The sequence below is a fragment of the Mus musculus genome, chromosome 14 (genome assembly GCF_000001635.26).
Source record: "Mus musculus strain C57BL/6J chromosome 14, GRCm38.p6 C57BL/6J".
NCBI classification, from domain to species: domain Eukaryota; kingdom Metazoa; phylum Chordata; class Mammalia; order Rodentia; family Muridae; genus Mus; species Mus musculus.
The window spans coordinates 59,345,774-59,371,934 of record NC_000080.6 but is presented as its reverse complement, the minus strand read 5'-3'; the positions used below and the strand labels follow the sequence as shown (position 1 = coordinate 59,371,934).

Here is a 26,161-nt window from a genome sequence, read left to right as displayed (position 1 = left end):
TAAAGGCAATTGCGGCTATGGCCACGCTGGTCAAGGACGAGGACAAATTAACGTTGGGTCAGAGTGTAACCAGAATAGTCCCGCATGCACTGGAGAGCATCGTCCAGCAGCCCCCGGACCGGTGGATGACCAACGCCGGTATGACCCACTATCAAAGCCTGCTTCTCACAGGGAGGGTCACATTCGCTCCACCAGCCACCCTCAACCCTGCCACTCTTCTGCCTGAAGAAGCAGATGAACCAATGGTTCATGATTGTCATCAAATATTAGCTGAGGAGACTGGGGTCCGTAAGAATCTCACAGATATTCCGCTGACCGTAGAAGTACTGACCTGGTTCACTGATGGGAGCAGCTATGTGGTAGAAGGTAAGAGGATGGCTGGGGCGGCAGTAGTGGACGGGACCCACACAGTATGGGCCAGCAGTATGCTGGAAGGAACTTCAGCACAAAAGGCTGAGCTCGTGGCCCTCATGCAAGCCTGGCCGAAGGGAAGTCCATCAATATCTACACGGACAGCAGGTATGCTTTTGCGACTGCACGTGTGCATGGGGCTACCTATAAACAGAGGGGGCTGCTCACTTCAGCCGGAAAGGAAGTCAAAAACAAAAGCAATTCTAAGCTTGCTAGAAGCCTTACATCTGCTAAAAAGACTAGCCGTTGTACATTGCCTTGGACACCAGAAGACCAAAGATTTCATCTCAAAAGGAAAGCAGATGGCTGACCAGGTCGCCAAGCAGGCAGCCCAGAGTGTTAACCTTCTGCTTGTAGTTGAAAAGTCCAAAACCCCAGGACCCGGGCGGCAGAACACCCTGGAAGACTGGCAAGAGAGAAAGATAGACTGGTTCTCTAGGATCCCAGAGGGGACTTGCTATACCTCAGAAGGGAAGGAGATCCTACCCCACAAAGAAGGACTAGAATATACAGCCCCAATTCCAGCCTCCTAAGGAGCCCTAAATAACACAAATTCCAGACCCTGCTCCCTGCCAGAGAATAGGTAAAAGGTCACACACACTTCTTGCAGCTCCAGGGCCTGCTATCTGTGAATTCGTGATCCTGGCCTTGTAAGATAACACGAAATGAGTTGACTAGCCGCTTAGCTAGCTTCCGAAAACCGCTTGCACCATAGAAGGAACGATTACACACTGAAACTGCCGACCCCGCCCAGGAACCCGTGCAAATGTGGATCAACCAACCTATACAAAACTGATTGCTCCCACCCTCACCCCCCGGAGTGCGGGCTTGAAACTATGATTGGCCTAGAAACTATGGAGTGGTACAAATCGATTAGCCCGCACTGCGCGGGCTCTTGATGCTATGACATGATTGGTTTGCGAAGCGCGGGCATTGTTGTAACCGCACAAAAGCTGTCCCAATTCCGCACTCGTGGTTTGCAGTCCTCCACCCCTGCCGTGGTGTGTGACTAGGCTCCAGAGTGCCCTGGAACAAAAAGTCCTCTTGCGGTTTGCATCAAAGCCGTTTTTGTAAGTGATTTGGGGTGTCACCTCTCCTGAGTCAGAACGTGGGGGAGTCCTCACTTTAAGGGTCTTTCAGAAGCTTCAATTAAGTTTTGATGGATTTTGGCCTGGACTCCTCCCACCACCAAAAACTGAGCATTCTATGGAGTCCTGTAAGAAGGCTGGCTTTAACAATTACATCAAGTCAGAAAAGAGCAGCCATGTAGAATGTGTTTGTGAGTAACTTTAGGGAGAGGGGAGGGTAGTGTGCACGCTGGTCTCAAACACAACCTTAGTGAAGCACTGTTGTGGATTAGGGGCTGGGGGGGGTCGCGGGGGAAGTTGGGGCTCTAATTTCTGTAACCCTTTCCTTCCTGAAAAAAAGCTGCTTTATCATCACCTTTTCACAGGTATTTCTAGTTACTTCTCCATAGGTACCTAAATCTTTTATTTTTATCTCTTATTCTTTCTCCTTTATTGGGCCTCTGTGTAGCCATCAGAGGACAACTTGTAAGTCTGTTCTCTCCACCCTGTGGATTCTGAAGTTAAGTCATCAGAATTAGTGGTAAGAGTCTTTACCTGCTGAGCCATCTTTCCATCTTAAAAGCATCACAACAAACCTAAATATATCTTGACTGTCTAATTGGGTTTAAAGCATATTCAAGAGTTTTCCTTAAGAGCCCCCCCCCCCCCCCAGTGCTGATGCCCCCACAAGAGGTTGGTGACAGTGAGCAGCACTCAGGGAGCACGGGCCAGGGCCTGTCCTCCACAGGCAGTGTGGAAAGGCTTGTGGCCAAAGGCTCAGAGATATTTTACTGACTTTCTTAATCCAAGTTTAAAAAAAAAAATCCTCTCATCAAAATTTAAAAATCAAAAGCAACTAATCTTTCATCCTTTCTCAATGTTTAGCCAAGTGTAAAAAACTCACATGTAAAATATACTTATCTAGAAACAAGAGGTGTGGAAAACAGACTCACAAGAAGCAAATATCCTTCGTATATTCCTACAGAGTACTGTCTGTCGTGGCTCTTTACCTGCAGAATCATAGCACCCACAGTGTCCGGAAAGCACTCAAATCTTAGGAAATACATTGTGCTTAGTCTGTAAAATGATACTTAGATGTACAAGTTTTCCAGGTTGCTATTGGATGACCAACTGATGTGTTCTTCCGTGGGGAAGATTTATTTCTTCTGCTTTCACACTCCTTGGTTATCTGTAGTTCTTTGTGGAGGGCTGAGGCCATCTGGGCTTTTCCCTTCCCATGCTAGCATGTCCTTTGGTGTCCCTTGTTCAGCCTGTTTTTACGCAGCTATGTTGGTGAGACTTCATGGCTTCTTTGACAAATCCAAGAGACGGAATCTCAAAGCAGACTTCCTGTTCATCTGGCTCTTAACTGTCCTTCTGCCTCTTCCATCATGAATCTTACTCATAGGAGTTGTAATGTGTTGATGCGTTAGTTGGGCCTGGGCTCTGGAACTGTATTTTTATCAGTTGTGGTTTGCTATAAGGATCTCCATCTGCTTTTCCAAATGAAGTTTCCTTGAAGGGTGAGAGCTATACTCATCTATGGGTCTAAGGACACATATTTACAATGTAGTTAGGGATTATACTGGTTTAGTAAGGTGACAGTTGTTGGTTTTTCTCTAAGATCCATGACTTCACTAGTCCTGAATACTTGGCTAGGTTCCAGGCCCAAACATGATGTCCTTCTTGTTGACCAGGCTTTACTACCAATTAGAGATTTGTTGGTTACTGTGTGTATTAGACAAGCACATTAGGAAGTAACACTGAGTTGCCAATCATACATTGGTGTTGTACTAAGGCAACAAATGAATGCACTTCCCCTCAGAGTCTTTTACTAAAGGTGAGTCCAGATTCGAATTCTCTGCTCTAGCATTCCCTCCATCTTCCACCTTCCATCTGAATCTGTGCCCTGCCCCCAACAATTACACTGTATTTTTCTAGTCTGTCTTTTTTCTTTTAGTGTATGTGAATGAGTATGGATATTGGGTGGTATACTTTATCAATCTCCAACTTGTTCTGTTCAGAAAGTCTTTTCTGAACCTGGCTGGGCATTTCAACTACACTGGGTGGCCATCAAGCCTAGCAACTTTCCTGTCTGTTCTTTAAAGTCCTGAGACAACTGATGCACATCCCACCCTGATTCTAATGAAAGGAGAATTCAGGAATTGTGTCTATGTCTTAGTCAGGGTTTCTATTCCTGCACAAACATCATGACCAAGAAGCAAGTTGGGGAGGAAAGGGTTTATTCAGCTTATACTTCCATACTGCTGTTCATCACTAAAGGAAGTCAGGACTGGAACTCAAGCAGGTCAGGAAGCAGGAGCTGATGCAGAGGCCATAGAGGGATATCCTTTACTGACTTGCCTCCCCTGGCTTGCTCAGCCTGCTCTCTTATAAAACCAAGACTACCAGCCCAGAAATGGCACCACCCACAGGGGGACCTCCCCCTTGATCACTAATTGAGAAAATGCCTTACAGCTGGATCTCATGGAGGCATTTTCCCAACTGAAGCTCCTTTCTCTGTGATAACTCCAGCGTGTGTCAAGTTGACACAAAACTAGCCAGTACACTCTACTGTCGCTCTACCTACTGGCCCATCTCTCCAGCCCATGTTAATTTTCTTCCTAAGAGTTTCCTCTTCTTCTTTTAGGATTCTTTTGGATTTTTTTTTTTTTTTGAGACAGGGTCTCACTATATGGCTTATAGAGATTGGCCTGACTCTGCCCCAAAGTTACTTTGGTTACAGGAGATTCCTTTCAAGAATCCTGTTCTGTTCTGTGCTTTAATAGTACTTCATCTTTTAAGACATTAGGTATGGGCCAAAGAGATGACTCAGCCTGTAAAGGCACATACTTACTGTCAAGCATAACAGCCTGATCAGACCTTGGAACCCCCATGATAGAAGAGAATTACCTTAAGAGAATTACCTTAGCCTGAAGTGAGTCTAACTGCCCTATGTGTCATGGCACACATGTGCACACACTGAAATGCACACAAAGTAATGTGTAATAAAGTATAAAATGCCGTGCGTGATGGCGCATGCCTTTAATCCCAGCACTCGGGAGGCAGAGGTAGGCGGATTTGTGAGTTCGAGGCCAGCCTGGTCTACAAAGTGAGTTCCAGGACAGCCAGGGCTACACAGAGAAACCCTGTCTCGAAACCAAAAAAATAAAAAGAAAAGAAAGTATAAAATACTATTTCAATGACTATGTGTATACACATACACATGTGCATTCATGTGATACTTCCCTTCAAGGCCTCGGTTCTCTCACATGCCTGTTCCCCACCACACACACACTTGCCTGGTGTTTATCTTGGAAACTAGAGACTTTCCTCAAAAGCACAGGCCTTGCTTTTCTATTCTTCCTGATAGTGTGCGAAAGGCCTTCTCCAGGACCTACCCAAGGCCCTTGCCATCCTGTGCTAGGCCCTTTCATTTTGCCCAGGCTATCCATGGTGCCCTGTTTAGTTGCCTTTCTTCTGCCAGGCACAGGCTGCCCTTGGCCCTCTTAAGTGCTGCTACATCCACTCCAGTAGTGACCTGTCTGACAGGCTGAAAAGCCTGGGCGTGGTCCTGAGGTGAAAAGTTCACGGAAACTTAGTCTCCTGGAAATTTGGCATTCCCATAGCTAGAGTGCCCCAGATTTGTCCCTGCGATAATGTAGAGGGTCTTGCATGCTTTCTTACAGTATCTTACTGGATAAGAGTTAGAAATCTCAGGGCACACTATTCCCATATGCAGGAATTTACCATTATCTGGGAAGAAGGAAGATTGTGGTTTAAGGAGGAACAGGAGTTGATACTTAGAACTATAGATAGCTGAGTTACACCCATACACAGGAATTTACAATGGCCTAGGGGGAAATCGGACTAAACGTTGGACTAGATTAGGAACTATGGCAAGGGCCAGAAGCCCTCGCCCCTGACTTCTAGTATTAAGCTGACCTTAGGTGGGGCTGCTTTTGATCCCAGTCATTAACATAGAATTTTATCCCAGTTGGTTCCTGCCAGTACTTTGTAGGCATTCCTCTGTTTTGTGTAAAAGTCACTTATAAGACTGGTGCTCGCTTTGAGACAAAATACATTCAGATCCACACTCCCTTGTGTCCTGTCTGTCACCCCCTTCTCGCTGACTCCTTGATCACCTATAACCGGAACCTGAGTTTCACCCGTGGATCGAGGACCCAAATGAGGTTCGTCTGCAGCAGAGTGCCTTCCCTCTAGACTATATCTTTGATTTCCCCCGAAAGAATGAACTTTTTAGAATTCTATTCCCTATATGTTAGTGCCTACATGAATGTTTCCCTTTGTCACTGGGACTGAAAGATCTACATTTCTGTGTGCTTTGTAGCCCACGGGTGCTAAATAAAAAGTCCTTACTGGCACCTGGGTCTAAGACCTATTAATTTTTTGTCCTTTAACGATACTCCCACATAGACCAAACAATGTGCTACAAGTTTCAGAAGAACAGACCGATTGTTCCTTAAGTTAAGCACAGGCACGGTTGGGGTGTCTGGTGTGGGTTTTCTCCAGCTGATTGATGGCTATTGTGGTTGTTGATGTCACACACCTGGGAAGAGAACCCTTCTCCATATTTGCCTCCATCAGAGTGGCCTGTGTGGCATTTTCCTGACTGCTCGTTGTGGAGGAAGGCGCAGGCCTCTGTGTGCAGCAGCAGCATGGGGCAGGTGGTTGTGGACTGTACTGCACAGCAGGTCTAGAGAGCCAGGGAAATAGGCAGAAAGCCTCCCTGCTCCTGCTTTCTTCCTTGTTCTCTGGATGATGACTGCACCCTGTTAGTCCTATAATCCATTTCCTCCCCTAAGTTATTTTAGGCCCTGGTTTTCATCACATTGGCAGAGTAAACTTTTCAAATGACTATTCAGAGTTGAAAATCTGCCAGCATGCTACAACATGCACTTCCCGCCAATTAGGTCTTTGCTTTCACTATGCACATTTCGGGAAACGAAACTAGGAGCTAGAAGTAGAATCTGGAAACCAGAAACTAGAAACTCAGTCGTGCTTATAGGAGTACAGGCGCCCAGTCATGGCCCAAGAGACAGCACCACCGTGTGGCCCAGTCTCAAGGGGTGAGTACTAGAGTGATGGCCAGCAGGTACATGCCATACCCCACTCTCCCACCTCCAGGGAGACTGCAGGATGTTGCTGAGGGTGGAGCTGGGCTTACAGTATCTGGGAAAGCTGTAGGTACTGGGAGCCTCTGGAACATGAAATCTCTATGTCAGCCTGTTCCACCACGTTGGGTCTTCTCTCCAAAGTTCTAGAAGCTGTGCACTGTAAAGGGAACAGTCAAGACATGCTCGTGGGAAAGGAGGCGAGGCTTTACTGGGGGTGCTAGCAATCTGGAAAGGAAGTCTAGGTCTTTGTGGGCAAATGGAGAATACCGAGGACCAGTTTGGGGGTATGTGTTTCTTATAGCCATCAGTGTCTTAAGAGTTTGTGTTGTGCAGGCTGATATTTCAGGGCCACCCATGGTGACAATCTCCTTGAGATGTTTTTCTCTTATTATAAGAGCATGATGATCCAGTTTTTTGTCAGTTTTGTGGTCCACAAGGCGTCTGGAACCATCTTAGAAAACAATCAAGAATGGCCAGGAAGTTCTATCTGGGTAAAGAAACAGAAATAATGCACAGAGGACAGCAGGAATAACTTGAACGCTGGTGTTGTTGACAGGCTACTTCAGGCCTGCCCCAATCCTGTTTCTCCAGTAGAAACCCGGCCCAAAGGTTAAAGCAGGAAATACAGACACAATAGGAAGGCACTAATGCCAAACCTTTAAAGGCCTTTCAAGCAACAGGGATAGCAGTGATCACTGCTCAAGGGAAGTCACTATTTTCAGGCAAAGCTTTCATCCTTCCATCCCTGAAACAACCCAGGGATCCATTATCCTCCCCCACTTGGTAGAGATGTTTCAGCCTATAGCCATCCTGCAACTAGTATATTCTTGAGGTTTATTTTGTGTATGATTATCTTTTCTGCATAAATGTTTGTATACTCCTCATGTACTTGGTGATTTAGTGTTTAGAAGAAGAAGGCAAAGGATCGCTCCTGGACCTAGAGTTAGAAATTTTTATAGGTCACCAAGTAGGTGCTAGGGACTGAGCCTGGGTCCTCTGCAAGACAAATAAGAGCATTTGTCGACAGAGCTATTGCTCTATACCCTGGTGTGTGTGTGTGTGGAGGGTACATACACATACACACACACACACACACACACACACACACACACGCACACACACATTGAGATTAACCTTAAAACTTCCTTGGGGACAGTTGTGAAGAATTCCAACCTTTTTTTTTTCTATTAGATATTTTCTTTATTTGCATTTCAAATGTTATCCCCTTTCCTGGTTTCCCCCTCCAAAAGGCCCCTATCCCCTCCAAGTGCCCCCTGATCACCAAGCCACCCACTCCCACTTCCTGTTCCTGGCATTCCCCTATACTAGGGCATCAAGCCTTCACAGGACCAAGGGCCTCTCCTCCCACTGATGACTGACAAGGCTATCCTCTGCTATGTATGTGGCTGGAGCCACAGGTCCCTCCATATGTACTCTTTGGTTGGTGGTTTAGTCCCAGGGAGCTCTGGGGGTACTGGTTATTCATATTGTTGTTCCTCCTATGGGGATATAAACCCCTTCAGCTCCTTGGGTCCTTTCTCTAGTTCTTTTATTGGGTACCCTGTGCTAAGTCCAATCATGGCCTGAGAGCATCCACCTCTGTGTTTGTCAGGCAATGGCAGAGCCTCTCAGGAGACAACTATATCAGACTCCTGTCAGCATGTACTTGTTGGCATCCACAATAGTGTCTGGGTGTGGTGACTGTATATGGGATGGATCCCCAGGTAGGGCAGTCTCTGGATGGTCTTTCCTTCAGTCTCTGGATGGTCTTTCCTTCAGTTTCTGCTGTGGCACACTTTGTCTCTGTAACTCCTTCCATGGGTATTTTGTTCCTCCTTCTAAGAAGGATTGAAGTATCCACACTTTGGTCTTCCTTCTTGAGCTTCATGTGGTTCCATCTTTGTATATCTAGCATCCTGTACACACACAGGGTGTGAAGTGGGATCTTCCTCTTGCTCCTGCCTTGCTGATAGTCTTTACCTTGTGTTTCTCAACTATTCTTTTGCTCATTTCTCCATCTGGACTAGTTTTTTACCTCCAGATTGTGGTGAACATTGTGTGTGTGTGTCTGTGTGTGTGTCTGTGTGTGTCTCTGTGTTTGTGTATATTCAACCATGGAAGCACGTAGGCCTAAAAGGGGCCACATGCTACAGGAAAACCAACACACCCTCCCCTACAGTCCACAACTGACAGATCTCCTCATTAGGGCTAGATGCTAGTGAGTGCTGTGCCCACCACCCCAACCTCCACCATCATGCAAGTTAGAATTTTAATTGGTTTGGTCCTATGTAGGCCTTTTGCAGTCAACCTTAGCTTCAAACACAGCTGTGTTGAGTTTCTTTTTTCTTTCTTTCTTTTTTTTTTTTTTTTTTTTTTTTTTTTTTTTTTGGTTTTTCGAGACAGGGTTTCTCTATATAGCCCTGGCTGTCCTGGAACTCACTCTGTAGACCAGGCTGGCCTCGAACTCAGATATCCACCTGCCTCTGCCTCCCCAGTGCTGGGATTAAAGGTGTGCGCCACCAAGCCCAGCTTTATGTTGACTTTCTATAATCACAGTATTTCTATCATGTCTAGAGGACACTGTTTCTATGGATCTTAGCATCCTTTCATCCTGTCTTCCACCATGTTCCTTGAGCCTTGGGGGAAGCAGTGTGATTTTTTCATTATGTCATTCATGTCTCAACATTCCACAGATATCTATTCTCTGCACAATGACCAGTTGAGAGCCCAATCATAAGACCTGATTGCCAAAGACACCACATTGTTAAGCACAGTACAGTGAGAAACTAAGCAATAACCAGGAAGGTCTTCCCTGTTGGCTAGCTCTCGTGGTACTGAAAGGAGCCGTGGAGCTTGTGGGAGAAAAGTAATCCACAGGCTCACACAGCTGTGAACACTGAGCTACAAGGACAAGCAGCATGGCAAGATAAGTTCCTGGGCACAGAGTGACACCGTGTCATAGGGGTGACCAACTCATTTCTAATTGGAGTTAGGGCCAGCAGGAGGAAGTGCATGCCTCAAGCTGTAAATCTGACCAAGACCCCATGGTAAGGAAGCTCATAGGCTCCAGAGGTGCACCTATTCCTGTCTGTGCTAAACAGACATGGAATCAACCTTTGCTCTCCAGTCCTGTCTCTGCCCGTAGATATGTGCAGCTCTCAGACATCATCAGAGAATTTCTAAATGTTTTGTTCATTTCAGTAAGGCCTCTAGAAGCTTTTCAGTCACACCATAGCCAACCTTGTGGCTTGCTCTGTTTCTGTTTGTCTCACTGGTCCTCAGCACTGAGCAGAGGCCGAGCCACACAAGAGGTGCGGCTTTTCACTGGTGAGATTGTTGATTCGTGATTGGTCCAGGAGTTAAGACTCTGTCCTAAGAACAGGGCCTCCTCTGCTCCTTTAAGTTGGAGGAGCTAGCAAGGACACAAAATGCTTTTCTGTTTTAACCTGGATGTTATTTCTAGGTGACAGTCCAATCATAGAAAAGATGGAAAAAAGGACATGTGCCCTGTGCCCTGAAGGCCACGAGTGGAGTCAAATATACTTTTCACCATCAGGAAATATAGTTGCTCATGAAAACTGTTTGGTAAGTTACTGGTAAATAATTTTAAAACTACATGTGTGGGGCTGATGCGATGGCTCAGTGGTTAAGAGCACCAGATACTCTTCCAAAGGAACTGAGTTCTGTTCCCAGTACTCATACTGTGGCTCACAGCCCCCATGGAAGATCACTGGTAGAAGATTATCATCACATAAATCATGTCTCCATGCACAGAGGGCCTTTGAGTTGGGAATGCTCATTTAGGTTTATCTGCCCCAGTCTCCTGAGTGCTGAGACTCATGGTACATATGGCCACCTGGAGCTGTCAGCTCTGTGTTAATTTAGGTATCATCTGTCCTGTATGCTTGAGTGTGCAAGAACTTTCTCTCACATAAGTACAACTTAACAATCAAAATCAGACATTAGTATTGCCCAACTTTTTCTCTCAGCATCACGGTACAGTACAACCTATCCATGCACTAAGCTTGCAACTAGAGCAGAGCAGCAGAAACACAGAGAGATCTTAACTCCAAATCATGGCGGAAGAACAGAACCACTTCCCAGGGCCATTCTCTGACATCAACATGCAAGGATTAATGTTCACATCATGATTTATCATTTTTATAAAAAAATATTTGGCTCTGAAAGTGTCACAACTTTTTCTCATGTTTCTCATGCTCTTCGTTTTTTGAGTTTCCTGTGACATGAACAGGTAGATCGTTGAAGTTTATGTGACTCCAGAACTTTATCTGGAGCTAGAAAGCTGGTGGCTCATTTAGTGAAGTGCTGGGGACATGAGCATGAACCCAGGACACAGGTGAACTTATTGCCTGCAGTCCCATGCATCCAGTCCCTGGCTGGAGTGCAGCCAGGAGGATTCTAGAAGCCTGCTGGCCAACCAGGTGAGCTGAAATTGTGAGCTCTCCAAGTTAGGGAGCAACTCTCTCAAACTATAAAGTAGAGAGCGGCTGGAGAGATGGCTCTGTGGTAAACCTGCTGCTATAGAGAGACCCAGACTCAGTTCCCAGGAAACAGGGTTATTAGTTAACTCCACTTCCAGGAATCCAATACCTTCTTCTAACCTTTGCTGAAACCAGCACACAATTGATACACATACATATATGCAGACAAAACACTCATTTCCATAAAAAAATGTCTTAGAAAATAGTCAAAGAGCTGTAGAGAATGACGGCCAAATTAAACCTCTGTCTACTACATGCAGACACAGAACACACACATAGATACATACACTCATAAATACACCAGGATACACACACATCACAGAGGGTACACCCACAGGCACACACACAGGCACACACATGCATATTTAGTAAAATTTTAGAAAGATTTCAATGTGTGTGTACACGTGTGTGTAACCCTCTGGAGCTGGAGTTAAGACAGCTGTGAGCTGGTGGCCTAGAGCTAGGAGCAGAACGTAGATCCTGTAGGAAACTGGAGGGACAGTCCACATGCTGAACCACAGAGCTATCCCAATATCATCCAAAATGCTGAGGAGCAAAGAGATCTGTGGCTGCTAAAACATACAATGGAGTTCTGGGCTAGCTGTGGTCACTCATAACTGCAATTCCACTGCTTAGAAGCTAAGGAAGAAGCTAAGGTCCAGGTAACATGGGATGTATAGCTTGATTCTATCTATAAAAAAAATCATAAAGCCAGATGCATTAGTGTATGACTTTAGTCCTAGCACTCAGGGGCAGAGACAGGTGGACTCTGAGTTCTAGCCTACAGCTAGGCTACAGTGAGACCCTATCTCAACAAGTCAAGAGTGAAGGTCTGCCATATGGTTGTGGAGGTAGGCACAGTCCTTGAAGTCTAAGAAGGAGACCTGGAAAGCCATCAGGAATGGCCTCTGTCCCTTGCTTTGGCTTCTCTGACTGCATGGCTTCAGCCATTGCCAGAGCCTGCTCTGCATTCCTAGGCAGAGAACAATGCTGCAGGAGCCACTGTCTGCCTGGGTCCAGAGTCAATAGAGATCAGTTACCCAGTACAACTGTGTCTGCAGACCGAGTTTCTCACAGGAGCCCAAGGCTCGAGTCTGTTCATCTCCTGCGCAGTGGCCAGTGCTCTGAGCCATTGTCCACTCTGCACTCCTCTGCAGCCCTTTTCGGAAGCATCTCTGACTTGTGTCGGTCAGGGCTACTTCACACTGACTCTGCTATTTTTCCATCCTGCAGCTGTATTCATCAGGACTGGTGGAGTGTGAGACTCTTGATCTACGTAATACAATTAGAAACTTTGATGTCAAATCTGTAAAGAAAGAGATCTGGAGAGGAAGAAGATTGGTAAAGTGACATGTTTTATTACTCATATATTATGAGTCTTGGGGGCTACAGTCAAAGGATAGTCTATTGTGGGCCTGGAGAGAGGATTCAGCTAGCTGGTCTTCTTGGTGCCACAAAGATGCAGGCGGCAGTCAGAGCAAAAGGCTTGATCTTTGACAGGGAGTAAGATGCTTTCTGAATGCCAAGGGTGGCTGCATGTCTTTCTGCACCAGTTCTGGGTGGTTATCACTGTCAGCATCTGCCTTGGAACTGAGGGCATAAGGGGAGTCTGCAGGAAAGAAGGATGGGTAAGGCTGTATCTCTGAGGTTGACTGTGTCTCCTGGCTACATTTATAAAAGGCCATTTGCAGATGAGTAATGGGATGGCAAGTCTGAGTGTATCAGGTCTGAACAGAACCACAAAAGGTATCAATGACTGGTGACACTCTGCTATGTTAGGTTGCAAAGTATCAGTATGTGTTCCAGCAGGCTATGTCTTTCTAATTGGAAAGCAGCAGGTCATCAACTGAAACTTAATTTTTATTACTCTGTGCTAATTGGTTTTGAGGCAGTTCATGAACATAGTTAAGGAAAGCTACCCTTGGATTTTAAAGTGATGGTTGTCTCTCCACCTGTGGGACCTTTTCAACAGAAAATACATATTTCAAGTGGTCGTAGGAACCACCAACCATAAATTTATTATGTTTGGACCTTTATAACTGTAATTGAGACTCTGAGCTGATTCTCAGTTCCTATGCCCATCAGAAATACATATTCCTATGGTTGTAACCCACAAGTAGAGAACCACTGTTGTAGAGTTTGCCTACATGGAAACAGCCCTGTCCAGAATGAGGGCAGTTGATATATAGAATATTGAGAAAGCAGCTATTATCTTTAAGAGTTTCCATGCACTTTCCTATTGGGAAACTGAGATGCATTGCAAGTGCAGGGTAACGGAAAGGGATGCAAAAGGCACAAGAGGTTCAAGGTATTCACTCACTGACAAGTGTTTCTAGAACTTTGGTTTCTGCACAAATGCTGGGTGCCTACCTCATGGAGGAGAGAGGCCAGTGCCCACGCAGGAACAGAACAGCCACGGACATGCTTTGGGCCAGGGATCAGTATTATCCTCACACAAAGACTCTTCTTAAAGTAGGGCCTTTGAACCCTTTCAAGGTGTAGAAAAGAAAGGTAATGAATTCCCAAGGGAAGTGTTGGGTTGTCATTGCTGTGGTGAAGCACAAGGACCCAAGCTAGTTGGGGAGGTAAGGGTTTTTTAGCTTATATATCCAACTCATAGTCCTTCATGAATTAAGTCAAACAGGAACTCAAACAGTGCAGGAACCTGTAGGCAGGAGCTGAGACAGAGGCCATGGGTGGGTCCTGCATTTTTTTTTTTTTTTTTTGGTTTTTCGAGACTGTGTTTCTCTGTATAGCCTGGCTGTCCTGGAACTCACATTTTAGACCAGGCTGGCTTCGAACTCAGAAATCCGCCTGCCTCTGCCTCCTGAGTACTGGGATTAAAGGCGTGTGCCACCACGCCCGGCGATGGGTCCTGCTTAATGGCTTGCTCCACATCACTTGCTCAGTCTGATTTCTTATAGGATCCAGGGATGCCAGGCCAGATAGCTCCATCCACAGTATTCTGGACCAGTCCCTGTCCATCACTAATTAAGTAAATGCTCTACAGGCTCTCCTACAGTCCAGTCTTCTGTAGGCATTTTGTCAATTGACGTTCTGACCTCTCACAGGGCTTATCATCACTGCAGAACTGTCAGCAAGTGTGTTGTTAGATAGCAGTCTCTTGTGTCTCTCTGTTCATGCAACTCTGCTGTTCCTCCACAATTAAATAAGTGCTCTAAACTAAGAGCTTTGATTTAAAAGTCTACCCATATGTTAATCTCGTTATTCACCTACATTTGACCTTTCCATGTGTGTTTCCTTACATTTTATGATGGGATTCTTTCTTGGGATGCTACAACTACTGTATGTTGCTTTATAGAGTGGCCTCATTGGGCTTAGACATCCGCCAAAGTATGGAGCCAGTCATCCTTGCTCATGGCTGGCTTGCCTGTCATCACACAATAAGCCTGGAATGGAAGGCTGGCATACAGAGTTGTATCATGGTCTACACTGATGCAAAGTATGTAGATGGGTTTAAGAAACATTTTTAAACAAGAAAAAACCCCCACAAAAGCTTCCTGCAGCCACACAGTGCCTAAGCATCTCTATCCCCCATCTATGTAACAGCAGGCAGGGAAATAAAAACAGGGGTTCAAGAGAAATATTGTGTTGTTCAGCTGTGTGTTCAGTGCCACTCACTTTCTACACATTCACAACAGGAGCCCTTTATTTCATATTTCCTTCAATAGCAACCCTGTAGAGCAGGTACCACCATCCCAGGGAGAATTGTCTGTCTAAGAGGAAGTCATAGAAAGTACCAACCAGCTGAGTTCACAATGTTTGGTGGCACAATAGGAGCTGCTTGGACATCAGGCTCAAAGTCCCCCAACCAACTCTTTGCCCAGGGATAAAGAAAATGGCTAGCTTTGCTTTTTAAAAAATCTCTTCTAAAACTTATTTATTTATTCACTTTATAACCCAATATCAACCCTTCCTCTCCTCCCAGTGCCCCCTCATGAAAGCTCTCCCCACATTCCTCCTTCCTCTTCTCTTTAGAAAAAGGAAAGCACTCCCCACCCCCCTCTGCATGTCACCCTCCACTAACTCCTCCCAAGAAAACTTTCTAGAAAAAGAGTTTTTTCTTTTTCAAGAACGTTTCTTGTAACCATCTACATGCTTGGCATTTGTGTAGACCATGATACATCTGTCTATGCCAGTCTCCCATTCCAGTCGACTACAGTTTTGTGGACACTTCCTCATGGGCTGCCAAATCTAAGTGACCTTTGTGTGGGCATGAAGACTGGAATATGCCAGTGATGTCCGGGACAAAAACTCATGGCTGCTGGATTAAATAATATTTAATGACATCCTTACTTTTTAGCAAAGGAACATTACTAACCCATTATGATCTGTTCTTCTACAGAAATGCTCATTCTGTAACAAAGGAGGCGCCACCGTGGGGTGTGATTTATGGTTCTGTAAGAAGAGTTACCACTATGTCTGTGCCAAAAAGGACCAAGCAATTCTTCAAGTTGATGGAAACCATGGAACTTACAAGTAATCCAAAAGCTGTAAAACTCCATGGTGGAGGGGTGGGGGTGGTTAAGGAATGGCTAGCCTGTGACTTACTTCTCAAGTTCAGTTCATGCAAATGAGTTTCATGTGGGAACAGGGTTATGGGATACCAGTGAACTTCTCGGCTTCACGTTTCTGCACATGACAGGAAAAAGAAGCACTCAAGGGTTTGGTTGGAGTTTCAAAACCTTCCCTGTATGCTCTTCTTCCTGGGAGAGCCTCATTCGTAATGGAAGCTTGCATGGCCTGCACGAGACAGGAGCCAGTCCAGGTCTGTTCTCTGCAACGGGAAGACACCCTCCTTCACTCACTCATGCACAGGTCATGGGTCTGTCTCCATACCATGTGGGAATGAGCTGTTGGCTTCCAGTGTTGGACCAGACGTGGAACTGAGGTTGTGGGAGCTGACAGATGGCAAGCACCTTTACCTACAGAGTTGTCTCGCCAGCCCCCAGCTTGTCACTGTTTGTAAAAGTCCATTCAGTTTTGAACAGTGCTTTTTATATTTGAGTTACTGAGAAACCTATAGAAGGACTTCACATTCATCATTTATGTTCACAAAGAACTCACTTTACTCTGACAGTTGTTCATAAATACATAAAACTGACTGAACTCCAGCTGTAACTAGTGGTTTGTTGTTGTTGGTTTTTTTTGAGACAGTATCTCACCAAGCAGACCAGGCTGACATTGATATTACAGAGATAACTTTAAAAAAATGTTTATTAACTACTCTATTTCAAGAGTAGAATTCAATTGGCAGAATTGTGGGTGGTCAGATTGAAGCTTCAAATCTTAGTCCATAGTTCCTTAGATGACCCTCATCACAGCATAGGAACTAGGAGTGCTCAAAATTGTCACCCAGCATTCACACCTTCAGAGACTGAAGTCTTCTTTCTACTGCTCAGAGGGCACAGAGACAATGGCCACCCTCGCCCACACTGGTTGTGGGTTGACAATTTGTCATGGATTGAACACATTTCTTTTTAAATATGAATACTTCAGCCAGTGTCGTGGCATGCAGCTTGCTTCCCAGCACTGGGAATGCAGAGCAACAGTGGATCTCTACAAAGTAAAAGATTCAGTGCTTCTTTGAAATTCTGTATTTTCAGATTATTTTGCCCAGAACATTCTCCAGAACAAGAAGAGGCCACTGAAAGTGGTAAGTTTCTAAAATGAGTTTAAAGAAAGCTAATTCCTTAAGTAAAACCTGAGATAATCTAATTATTTCTTCTCAATTGTAATTTTTATGTGCACCTGTTTGTGTGGATGCCTTAGGTTACAGATGGTTGTGAGTAACCTGTGGGTGCTGGCAACAGAACCTGGTTCCTCTGGAAGAACAGCGAGTGCTTGTTCATAAGCACTGAGCCATTTGTAGTCATTGTCATTATGTTTCCTTCTTTCTGTTTTTTTAAAGATTTATTTATTTATTTTATGTATATGAGTACAATTATAGCTGTCTTCAGACAAACCTGAAGAGGGCATCAGATCCCATTACAGATGGTTGTGAGCCACCATGTGGTTGCTGGGAATTGAACTCAAAACCTCTAGAAGAGCAGTCACTGCTCTTTACCACTGAGCCATCTCTCCAGCCCCTGTCATTATGTTTCTAACTTATTGAAAAGTACCTTTAAAATGGTGCTGGCTATCACTGTATGTTGACAGGAAATGAGGATAACAGTGTGTGTGTGTGTCTGTATACATACATATGTATTCATACACACAAACACATACACACACACACACACACACACATTTGAGACAGCCTTTGCTGCCCTGGATCTTACTCTGTTGATCTGGCTAGCCTTCAGCTAGGAGGTCCACTGCCTCTGCCTCCTAAGTGCTGGGATTAAAGGTGTGCAGCACAACCACTCAGCAATCTTGCATTATATGCATATTCCAACCTTTAAATGGTATCTCTTTTAGCTGATGACCCAAGCATGAAGAAGAAGAGAGGAAAAAACAAACGCCTCTCATCAGGCCCTCCTGCACAGGTAACTTGACTTATAGACCTAATTTCTTCTCATAATGCCCTTACTTACAATTCTAAATGCCAAAGACTCACAGTTTTTAATCATTGGAGGATTTGGCATTTGCACACCATCCTTCATGCGTGTTCTCTCCTTAGTGGAGCTGAAGCTAACTTAGGGTGGCATCGTGGGGAGAATCCTGCACTCAGGAAGTGCAGACCATCCTGACATGGTAGAAGAAGTATACTGAAGAATATTAAGAGGCTAGAGGCTCATGGGATGATGTCATTCCATCAGCTTCTGTCAATCATTCCTTGAACCATGCTAGTGAAAACACGTGTCCTTTCATGACACTTAGTCCTTCACAGGCTGAGAGTACGGACAAGCATTTGTTTATAACCAAGTGTTTCCCAGTGACTTGGTCCACACATATCCAAATTTCTGACTTAAAAATCTTCTGAATTGCTGGGCGGTGGTGGCACACACATTTAATCCCAGCACTTGGGAGGCAGAGGCAGGCAAATTTCTGAGTTTGAGGCATGCCTGGTCTACAGAGTGAGTTCCAGGACAGCCAAGACTACACAGAGAAACCCTGTCTCAAAAAAAAAAAATCTTCTGAAGTATTAGATACAAAATGTAAAAGAATTTGGAGAGATTTGAAACAGTTTTTATATCAGTTTCTATACATTGATTAGTATCAGACAAAAAATTCTCCCTCTTATTCAACAGATGTCTTTCAAATCTTTCAGGCCACAAAAGCATACCCAACATGTCCTAACTTTTTTGAGAGTGCCATTTGGATCCAGCAGTTCATCAAGACCAAATTGAAAGAGAATGTTTGTCTAATACATTTTTTTTGTTAGACTTGATTATGTAGCTGAACATTTTTATTTTGTGTGGTATTCCAGGCCAATATGAAAAGTCAGTATAATCTTGGTTTTCTCTTCCAGCCAAAAACGATGAAATGTAGTAACGCCAAAAGACATATGACAGAAGAGCCTCATGGTCACACAGGTTTGTTCTCAGTGATGGTGGTACAAACATGGGGGCTTCCAAGTATTTACAGAAATGTTGTCATGCTTTGATCTTTATTCTAGTAGGCTCCTGATATGTACGTAATGAGGACATAAAATCCTTATTATAACTATGTAATCCATTACAACACTGCTGTATCAAAATTATTGGAGCTGGAATAACCTATGTCTTCTCAGTCTGAGAAGACACCCTAAAAAGACTGGGACGTTTGCCCGAGGCCATGGTTCTGTGCTCAGCTACCCCTCCCAGTGACAGGGGCATTGTCCTTACTATGCCAGATCTATGAGGAATATGAGGGGATGTCATCTCAAGCATTTCAAGTAAATTTTACAAAACCACATCACTTCATACAGTTATTATAAGCAGAGAAATGTTTTCATTTTTGAACCATTTACTATTTGAGCTACAGAAAAATGCAACAAGTATGCTCACCCATCAACTGGTAAAGTATAAAGTGACCACATGATGCAAATAGCTGTCCACTTCCTCCTAAAGATGCATTCTTTGTTCTTAGATGCAGCTGTCAAATCTCCTTTTCTTAAGAAATGCCAGGAAGCAGGACTTCTTACTGAACTATTTGAACACATACTAGAAAATATGGATTCAGTTCATGGAAGACTTGTGGATGAGACTGCCTCAGAGTCGGGTACTGAATGGGCATTCTAGAAAACACAGCTTCCTTCCCTTCTTCTTTACCCATTCTTTAAGAACACACATCATGGGCTGGGAAGATGGCTCAGTGGTTAAGAGCACTTGCTCCTCTGAGAGGACAAAGGCCGGTTCACAGCATCTACATGGGGTCTCACTCCATAACTCCAGTTTGAGGGGAACTCAACACCATCCTCTGTCCTGTCCAGTTACCAGGCATACACATGGTGCCTATATGTACATACAGGCAAAACACTCATACAGAAAATATAAAGTAATCGAGACAATTTAAGCTAATCAACAAAATATGAAAGATACAGATTCTCTAGTTAGAGGCAAAGATGCCCCGAGGCTAGGAGGTCTGTTTCCCAGAGGTGCACAGCTGGATGAAGACATCACTGAGGCTGGTGTGGTAGTTTGGCTGGTTTTGTTGTTGTGGATACAGCTGTTGTTTTCAGATAGACTTTTAAAAACTTATGTTTCATTTGTATGTGTGTGTGTGTTTACATGCACATGGGTGCTCAAGTACCCACAGAGAATAGAACTCTATGATGCTCTGGCACCAGAGTTATAGGCAGTTGTAAGTCACCAAACATGGGTGCTGGGAACCAGCCCCTAGGTCATAATTTTGATGTGCCTCAAATTCTATATCTTAATAAACCCAGGGGCTTAAGAAAATTATTCTAAGGTTGGTGAGATAGCCCAGTGTTTAAGAGCACATAAATCTTGAAGAGGACCTGAATTTGGTTCCCCACTCTCATGTATGTCAGCTCACAACTGCCTGGACCTGAAGCTCCTGGGGATCTGACACTCTTATGGACTCTAGGACACACACACACACACACACACACACACAAATAAACCTGTTTTGAAATATTATTCGTGCCCCTGCCTCAGCACACATATGTTTTTTTGGTTTGACAAAAGCAAAAAATTTATTAGCAGTAAACATTCAAGGAGACACTTGTTTCATAATCTTTTTTTAAAGATTTATTTATTTATTGTATGTAAGTACACTGTAGCTGTCTTCAGACACACAAGAAGAGGGCATCAGATCTCATTATGGATGGCTGTGAGCCACCATGTGGTTGCTGGGATTTGAACTCAGGACCTTCAGAAGAGCAATTGGCGCTCTTACCCACTGAGCCATCTCACCATGCCTGTTTCATAATCTTATTTACTAATTTTCTCAAGTCTAAGAACTGTAAAATATTTGGATGCCTCCTAACCACCTGGGGCTCCCTGGAACACAGGGGTTCCCTCCTCAGAAGTCCTGGCTGCACAGACAGTGAGCTGATGCTTCTCCTGATCCCTGCTGGGCCTGCACTGAGCTGCCCTCCTCTGATCCTCTCTCTTCCTAGTGGGGTTATTTTCTCTCTCTCCCTGTGTGACTGTTCACAATAAAGTTAACACATTGCTTCTCTCTCTAGACTATGAAGGGATCGAGACCTTACTGTTTGACTGTGGATTATTTAAAGACACACTAAGAAAATTCCAAGAAGGTAGGGGATTCATAAAACAAGGAACAGTGTGTTTTAGAGACATTTATCACTCAGATCAGAATGACAGGTGACAAACTAGTGAACATTCTTCTCAAAGACAGTTTTGTCAAATGAAAAAGGCCATTATAAAAGGAGCCTGACAGGGATAGGAAAAAAAACATGCAAAAACCCCCATAGTAGTATATATATATAGAAAGACATAGATAATAGAAAAATGGACAGATATATAGACAGTAAGACAGATTGAGAGACAGATAGACAGACAGACAGAGAAACAGACATATAGATAGATAGACCACTGTATAAGAACAGTAGTCATTTGCAGATGGTTGGAACACACTGTTTTCCAGGGAGACATAACAATATTTGTATACAGAAAAGGTGACTGACAAGGCAGAAACAAGCCAAGGGTTTGACTCTAATCTAGAGTACTTTGACCCTTGCATACACAGGCACAGGCTGGAGCTGGTTCTTTTCCTAAGGTTTGCCTTGAAAACTCATCTCCTGAAGCATTGAGTACTGTAATTCATAAATTAATCAGGAAAAAAAAAAAACCAAGACTATCCAAGACAGCTTTTTTTTTTTTTGGTTGTTTTTGTTTTTGCTTTTAAATTGTAGTATGCAGGCAGGAATAGGGAGACCTGGTCTTTCAAAAGAGTGATTCGTTTAGCTGAGATTTGTGGTGCACACCTGTAATCCCAGCAGCTGAAAGGGTGAGGCAGGAGAATTGCCATCCTAGGCTACACAGTGAGAAATTGTCAGAAACACCATAGGGAGTCTACATTTACCATGGTCTCTTTCAGTACTAAACACTTCCATGGGCTGCATGTCAGGATATGGGTGAGAGACAGACTGACACAGGATTGGTATGAGTAGCTTCTCCCTTGCATAACAAACTGCCCAACAGTGTTCTTTCCTAGTATGCTCCTTTCAGTAATTGTCAGGAAACAATTAGACAGTAGGTTTCCCCTGCCTAGATGTCAGCGTGTGTGACCTCAATGTGCACAGCCTCTCTCACTTTGATTCTCTGTTACTTGTTCTCATTTGAACTCTGCAATAATCAGTTGTATTCAGCAGAGAAGTTACTTTAAAAGTCACTTGAGAATGTCTGTGGATAAGACTAGCTTTCAAAAACCAGCCTTCAGAAAACTGTATTTCCTTTGGTACTTACATGTGACACTGGGCATGAAAGCTACATGTCTGGAAAATGTCACACTGCATATGAGAGGGGCACCTCAAGACACTAACTGACAAAGTGTCATTCTGTCCAGGATAATTCAGCTGACTATTTCAAGCAAACTGCAGGTATGCAGTCATTCTGACAACTAAGAAACTAAAGATTCAATCATGAGGATTCTAATCCCAACTGAAATCACGATGATAGGTTTCTACAGTCAACATTTTCTGTTCCTAAATCATACCAAAAGCTGAGATGTAACAATGTCCCTAGAACAAGAGATGTGCTCTTGAAAGACTTGTCACTGGGAGGCCTGCCTCATGCTCTAGTCCCAGAATGAATGACCACTGTGTAACCTTGTTCTACCATGAAGGTATCAAAGTCATGTGACACATGCTCGTCCCTCATGAGTGAGGATAGGCAGCAAGGATGTGGACAGACTGTCTCCTCAGTCCATGCTGTCTTCTCCTCTGAGGCTCGGTTGCCACAGAGTGGATATTTGAAGCGAATCAGACTAGAGACAGTACACTACTCCTGACGAAATCCCTGCATACACTGAAGCCATTTTCTTTCTTTTAAAGTAATCAAGAGTAAAGCTTGTGAATGGGAAGAAAGGCAAAGGCAGATGAAGCAGCAGCTTGAGGCACTTGCAGACTTACAACAAAGCTTGTGCTCATTTCAAGAAAATGGGGACCTGGACTGCTCAAGTTCTACATCAGGATCCTTGCTACCTCCTGAGGACCACCAGGTCAGATCCCAGGAGTCTCCTGAAGTGCAAGCAGGCTCAGGAGACAGCCTGTGACAGATCCACAGTCCCCTCCCGCTCTGACCTGCTACTGCTCATCCATGCTCCATACCTGGCTGGGTGTTTCTTGTCTCCTCTCTTCTCATCTCACTTGTCCTGCTTTCCCCTGACAGTAAAAGCTGTTCCTCAGGAAAACTGGATGGGGCCTCCATGTTCTCCAAGGATCGAGGAAGTCTTCCTGCCTACCCTGCCCACCCCAGTCAAGGGCAGCAACACCAGAGCTTTGCTCAGCCTTAAATGGAATCTTAGAGCTTTCTCTTGCTTCTGCTACTCCTACAGATGGCCTCATCATGGTCTCCACTCAGTATTAATAACTCCATCAGCATAGAGCAAACTCAACACTGTGCATTGCACACTGTTACCATGGGTTTATGCTCACTATCATATCACATTGCCAATATTTAGCACACTTAATAAATGCTTGTCAAAACCACTGAAGTGTGCACCGTTTATTTAATACAGTCCCAGGCAGCCCTCAGATGTAGCAAGACACAATGCACTCTTCTGTTTTTACCAATTTTGTGGGTCTTCATCAGACTCTTTTTAAAAAGTGTCTTTTTGGCATCAGTCATTACAAGGGCATGCTTCATGTTCAAGACCAACTCCAGCTTTTGAATCTGGGCTCTTTGACTCGAGCACCATTAGGGGGAATAGGGGATGTGGAGCACTAAGACTTTCCCCACCTGACAGTATGCATCAGATCTGTGTACCCACACTGCCCCTGACCCTTGACTCCTCTCACATCCACATTTCTCATTTCCTCCCATGATCCTCTGGGTCACAGTAATGCGCCTGACAGAATTGGATTGAGCTGTGTCCCAGCATGGTATCTAGTTTGTTATGTGTGCTCACACACTTGTGAAGGAATCACTCCTGGTGCAATACTGTGGGTACCAAGGCCTGTCTAAGCCACTTCAGGAGGGATCAACTGGAATGACTGCCATCTGAGCACCTGTCAGAACCAGCTGGGACCCTTTTATGTTAGTGCTTCCTCTGCTGCTTTACATACAGCTGGAATCTGTTCATCTCAGTAGATTATACGGCACAAAAAGCACCACGTTTGGTGTTCATAATGTAGATGTATATGGGGCAAATTGCTAAAAGAAACCTGCTGTGTTATTACTGAAAAATGAGCCAAATAATCATAGCCCTCAGTTTAATACCAGAACCCAGAGAGCTAAACTCTGGCCTTGTTGCCCTCTGGCCTCCGGAAGGATATCGTGGCCCATGCACACCTCTGGGTACAACGTTCATGTTAGAATCTTTAGGTATCCCTTTTTAGCCTCGGTTGTTATCCCCTTCTCACCTTCTCCTAAGAACTATTTTGACTTATGAGGATAGTGGCTTTTTACATAGGAAGTTCAACAGTCCTCTTCTATCAGAAATAAGATCTTTTGCTTCCTGAGGTAGTTGAGAACTAGTTGACACAGTATTGCTGTCTACAGTATTGCTGTAGACAAGCATCTACATAAGACTGTTCAATTGATTGTTGTTTTATATCAAACAACTTTTGTAATACTCATTTTTATTGTTACAGTATTTTATAAATTTTAAAGAATATGATAAAAAATGAAAGGTATTTCAGGTTTTAAAAGGGGTCTCCAGGAGGAGTTGGGGTATAAAAAAGAAAGGAGCATGTGATGTGAGTCTATTTACTCAAAATATGTTTTTAAATGTTAATAAATTCAGATAAAATGAAATTAGGTATCTTTTCTCATGATAATGAAATAAAACTTAAATAAAAAATTCACAACTTAATCCATGTTGCATCAAAATATCAACTGCCTCCCTTTTTCAGGGTACATAGTACTCTATTCTAAAGGGGAAAAGCAACCACAACTGTACATGCCTGCCCTAAGAGATTGTTTACTAATACTGTTCAAGAATTATATAAATGTGTCCTAAATACTGAACTATCAATCATTGGTCTAATAAATCCAAGGATACAGGCTTTGGACGTTCAAGAAATTTAACTTGTTGATTTTTGTTATTGCATGAGAAGAAAACATTAATTCTAATATAAGTTTTTAGTTTTCTATGCTTAAAAATAAGATCAACCTCCAGGATCTATTTTATGTCCTCTTCTGAGGAAGATTCAACCATCCTCCCCTGGGCCCCCATTGTTCCATGCCTTCTTTGAGTCTGTGGATAGGTATCTTGTTGTTAATGTCCACATATGAGTGAGCACATACCATGCATGTCCTTTTGTGTGTGGGTTACTTCACTCAGGATGATATTTTCAAGTTCCATCTATTTGTCTTCAAAATTCAAGGTGTCTTTGTTTATAATGGCTGAGTAATATTCTACAGTGTCAATGAACCAGAATTCTCTATCCATTCCTCAGCTGAGGGACATCAAAAGAGAAGGGGAGGATGAAATGGGGGGAGGAGTTGTGTGTGGGGGGTATTGGGAGCAGAGGAAGAGCTGATATTGGGTTGGAAAGTACATAAATGAATTAAAAAAACAAAATCAAGAAAAAATTTAATGAGAGTGAATTGAAATATACTCAAAGGTCTTTAAAAAGACACTTATTTCATGCCCACAAACACACACGCATACACTTGTACACAGAGTAGCTCCTCAGCAAGCTAAAACTGTCTTCAGCTGGATCAGGAACTCAGCACGTTTTTGTCAGGTGAACTGTCTATGGGTGTGGATTTGCAGGTGTAATTTGTGCTTTTTCGTGGGTAAGTTTTTCAAGTAAGACCACCAGTAAATGTTCTAAAGTTTCTGCTTTGAGGCTCTAAGTCTACAGGCCTGCGGTTCAACAGAAGGTCAATCCACTACAGCAGTTCAGATTAATGTCCACTCATCATCCTGGCCAGGAAAACTGCCACTGAGGAGGCAGTTGTCACTTACCCATGCACCAGGCAACAGCTGTGACATGATCAGGAAGAGGGGGTTTGAGCTCTAGTTCCTATTTATCTTGTTTGTCAACACACATGCCTGCCTGTCTTTGGTGCCTCAGTCACCATCCACTCTGGCCTAGTGTTTTACAAATGACATTTTCAGGAAAGGCATGACTAGGGAGCCCTAGCTGAACGTATGACAGATGTATTCCTAACACAATTATAGAAAGAAAAAAAAACTGGAGAGGTTAAGGTGAAGTTTCAATTAAGTTTTGATGGATTTTGGCCTGGACTCCTCCCACCACCGAAAACAGTGAGAGTTCTATGGAGTCCTGAAAGAAGGGTGGCTTTAACAATTACATCAAGTCAGAAAAGAGCAGCCATGTAGAATAGAATGTGTTTGTGAGTATTTATAGGGAGAGGGGGATGGTAATATGCACGCTGGTCTCAAACACAACCTTAGTGAAGCACTGTTGGGTAATGGGGGTGTGGGGAACCCTAATTTCTATAACACTCTTGCCTATAAGAAAAAAGCTCCTGTA

At 43.9% G+C, this 26,161-nt stretch overlaps 1 protein-coding gene across 1 annotated transcript; it reads left to right on the top strand.

Annotated features, from left to right (window-relative positions):
- The first annotated feature begins 6,444 nt into the window (after window positions 1–6,444).
- Window positions 6,445–24,528, top strand: Phf11d (PHD finger protein 11D). The gene is made up of 11 exons (NM_199015.4): window positions 6,445–6,568; window positions 10,080–10,201; window positions 12,352–12,459; window positions 15,485–15,618; window positions 16,746–16,795; window positions 17,560–17,627; window positions 18,554–18,617; window positions 19,153–19,284; window positions 20,717–20,788; window positions 22,547–22,713; window positions 22,884–24,528. The coding sequence occupies exons 1-11, from the start codon at window positions 6,526–6,528 to the stop codon at window positions 22,884–22,886; spliced, it is 963 nt and encodes a 320-aa protein (NP_950180.3). The 5' UTR covers window positions 6,445–6,525; the 3' UTR covers window positions 22,887–24,528.
- The last annotated feature ends 1,633 nt before the right edge of the window (window positions 24,529–26,161 follow it).

Coding starts and splice junctions, on each gene's coding strand:
- Phf11d (NM_199015.4), top strand. CDS start 6,526: ATGGCCCAAGAGACAGCACCACCGTGTGGCCCAGTCTCAAGGG. Junction 16,796..17,559: donor AGAAGAGGCCACTGAAAGTG/GTAAGTTTCTAA, acceptor TATCTCTTTTAG/CTGATGACCCAAGCATGAAG. Junction 18,618..19,152: donor AGAGCCTCATGGTCACACAG/GTTTGTTCTCAG, acceptor CTTTGTTCTTAG/ATGCAGCTGTCAAATCTCCT.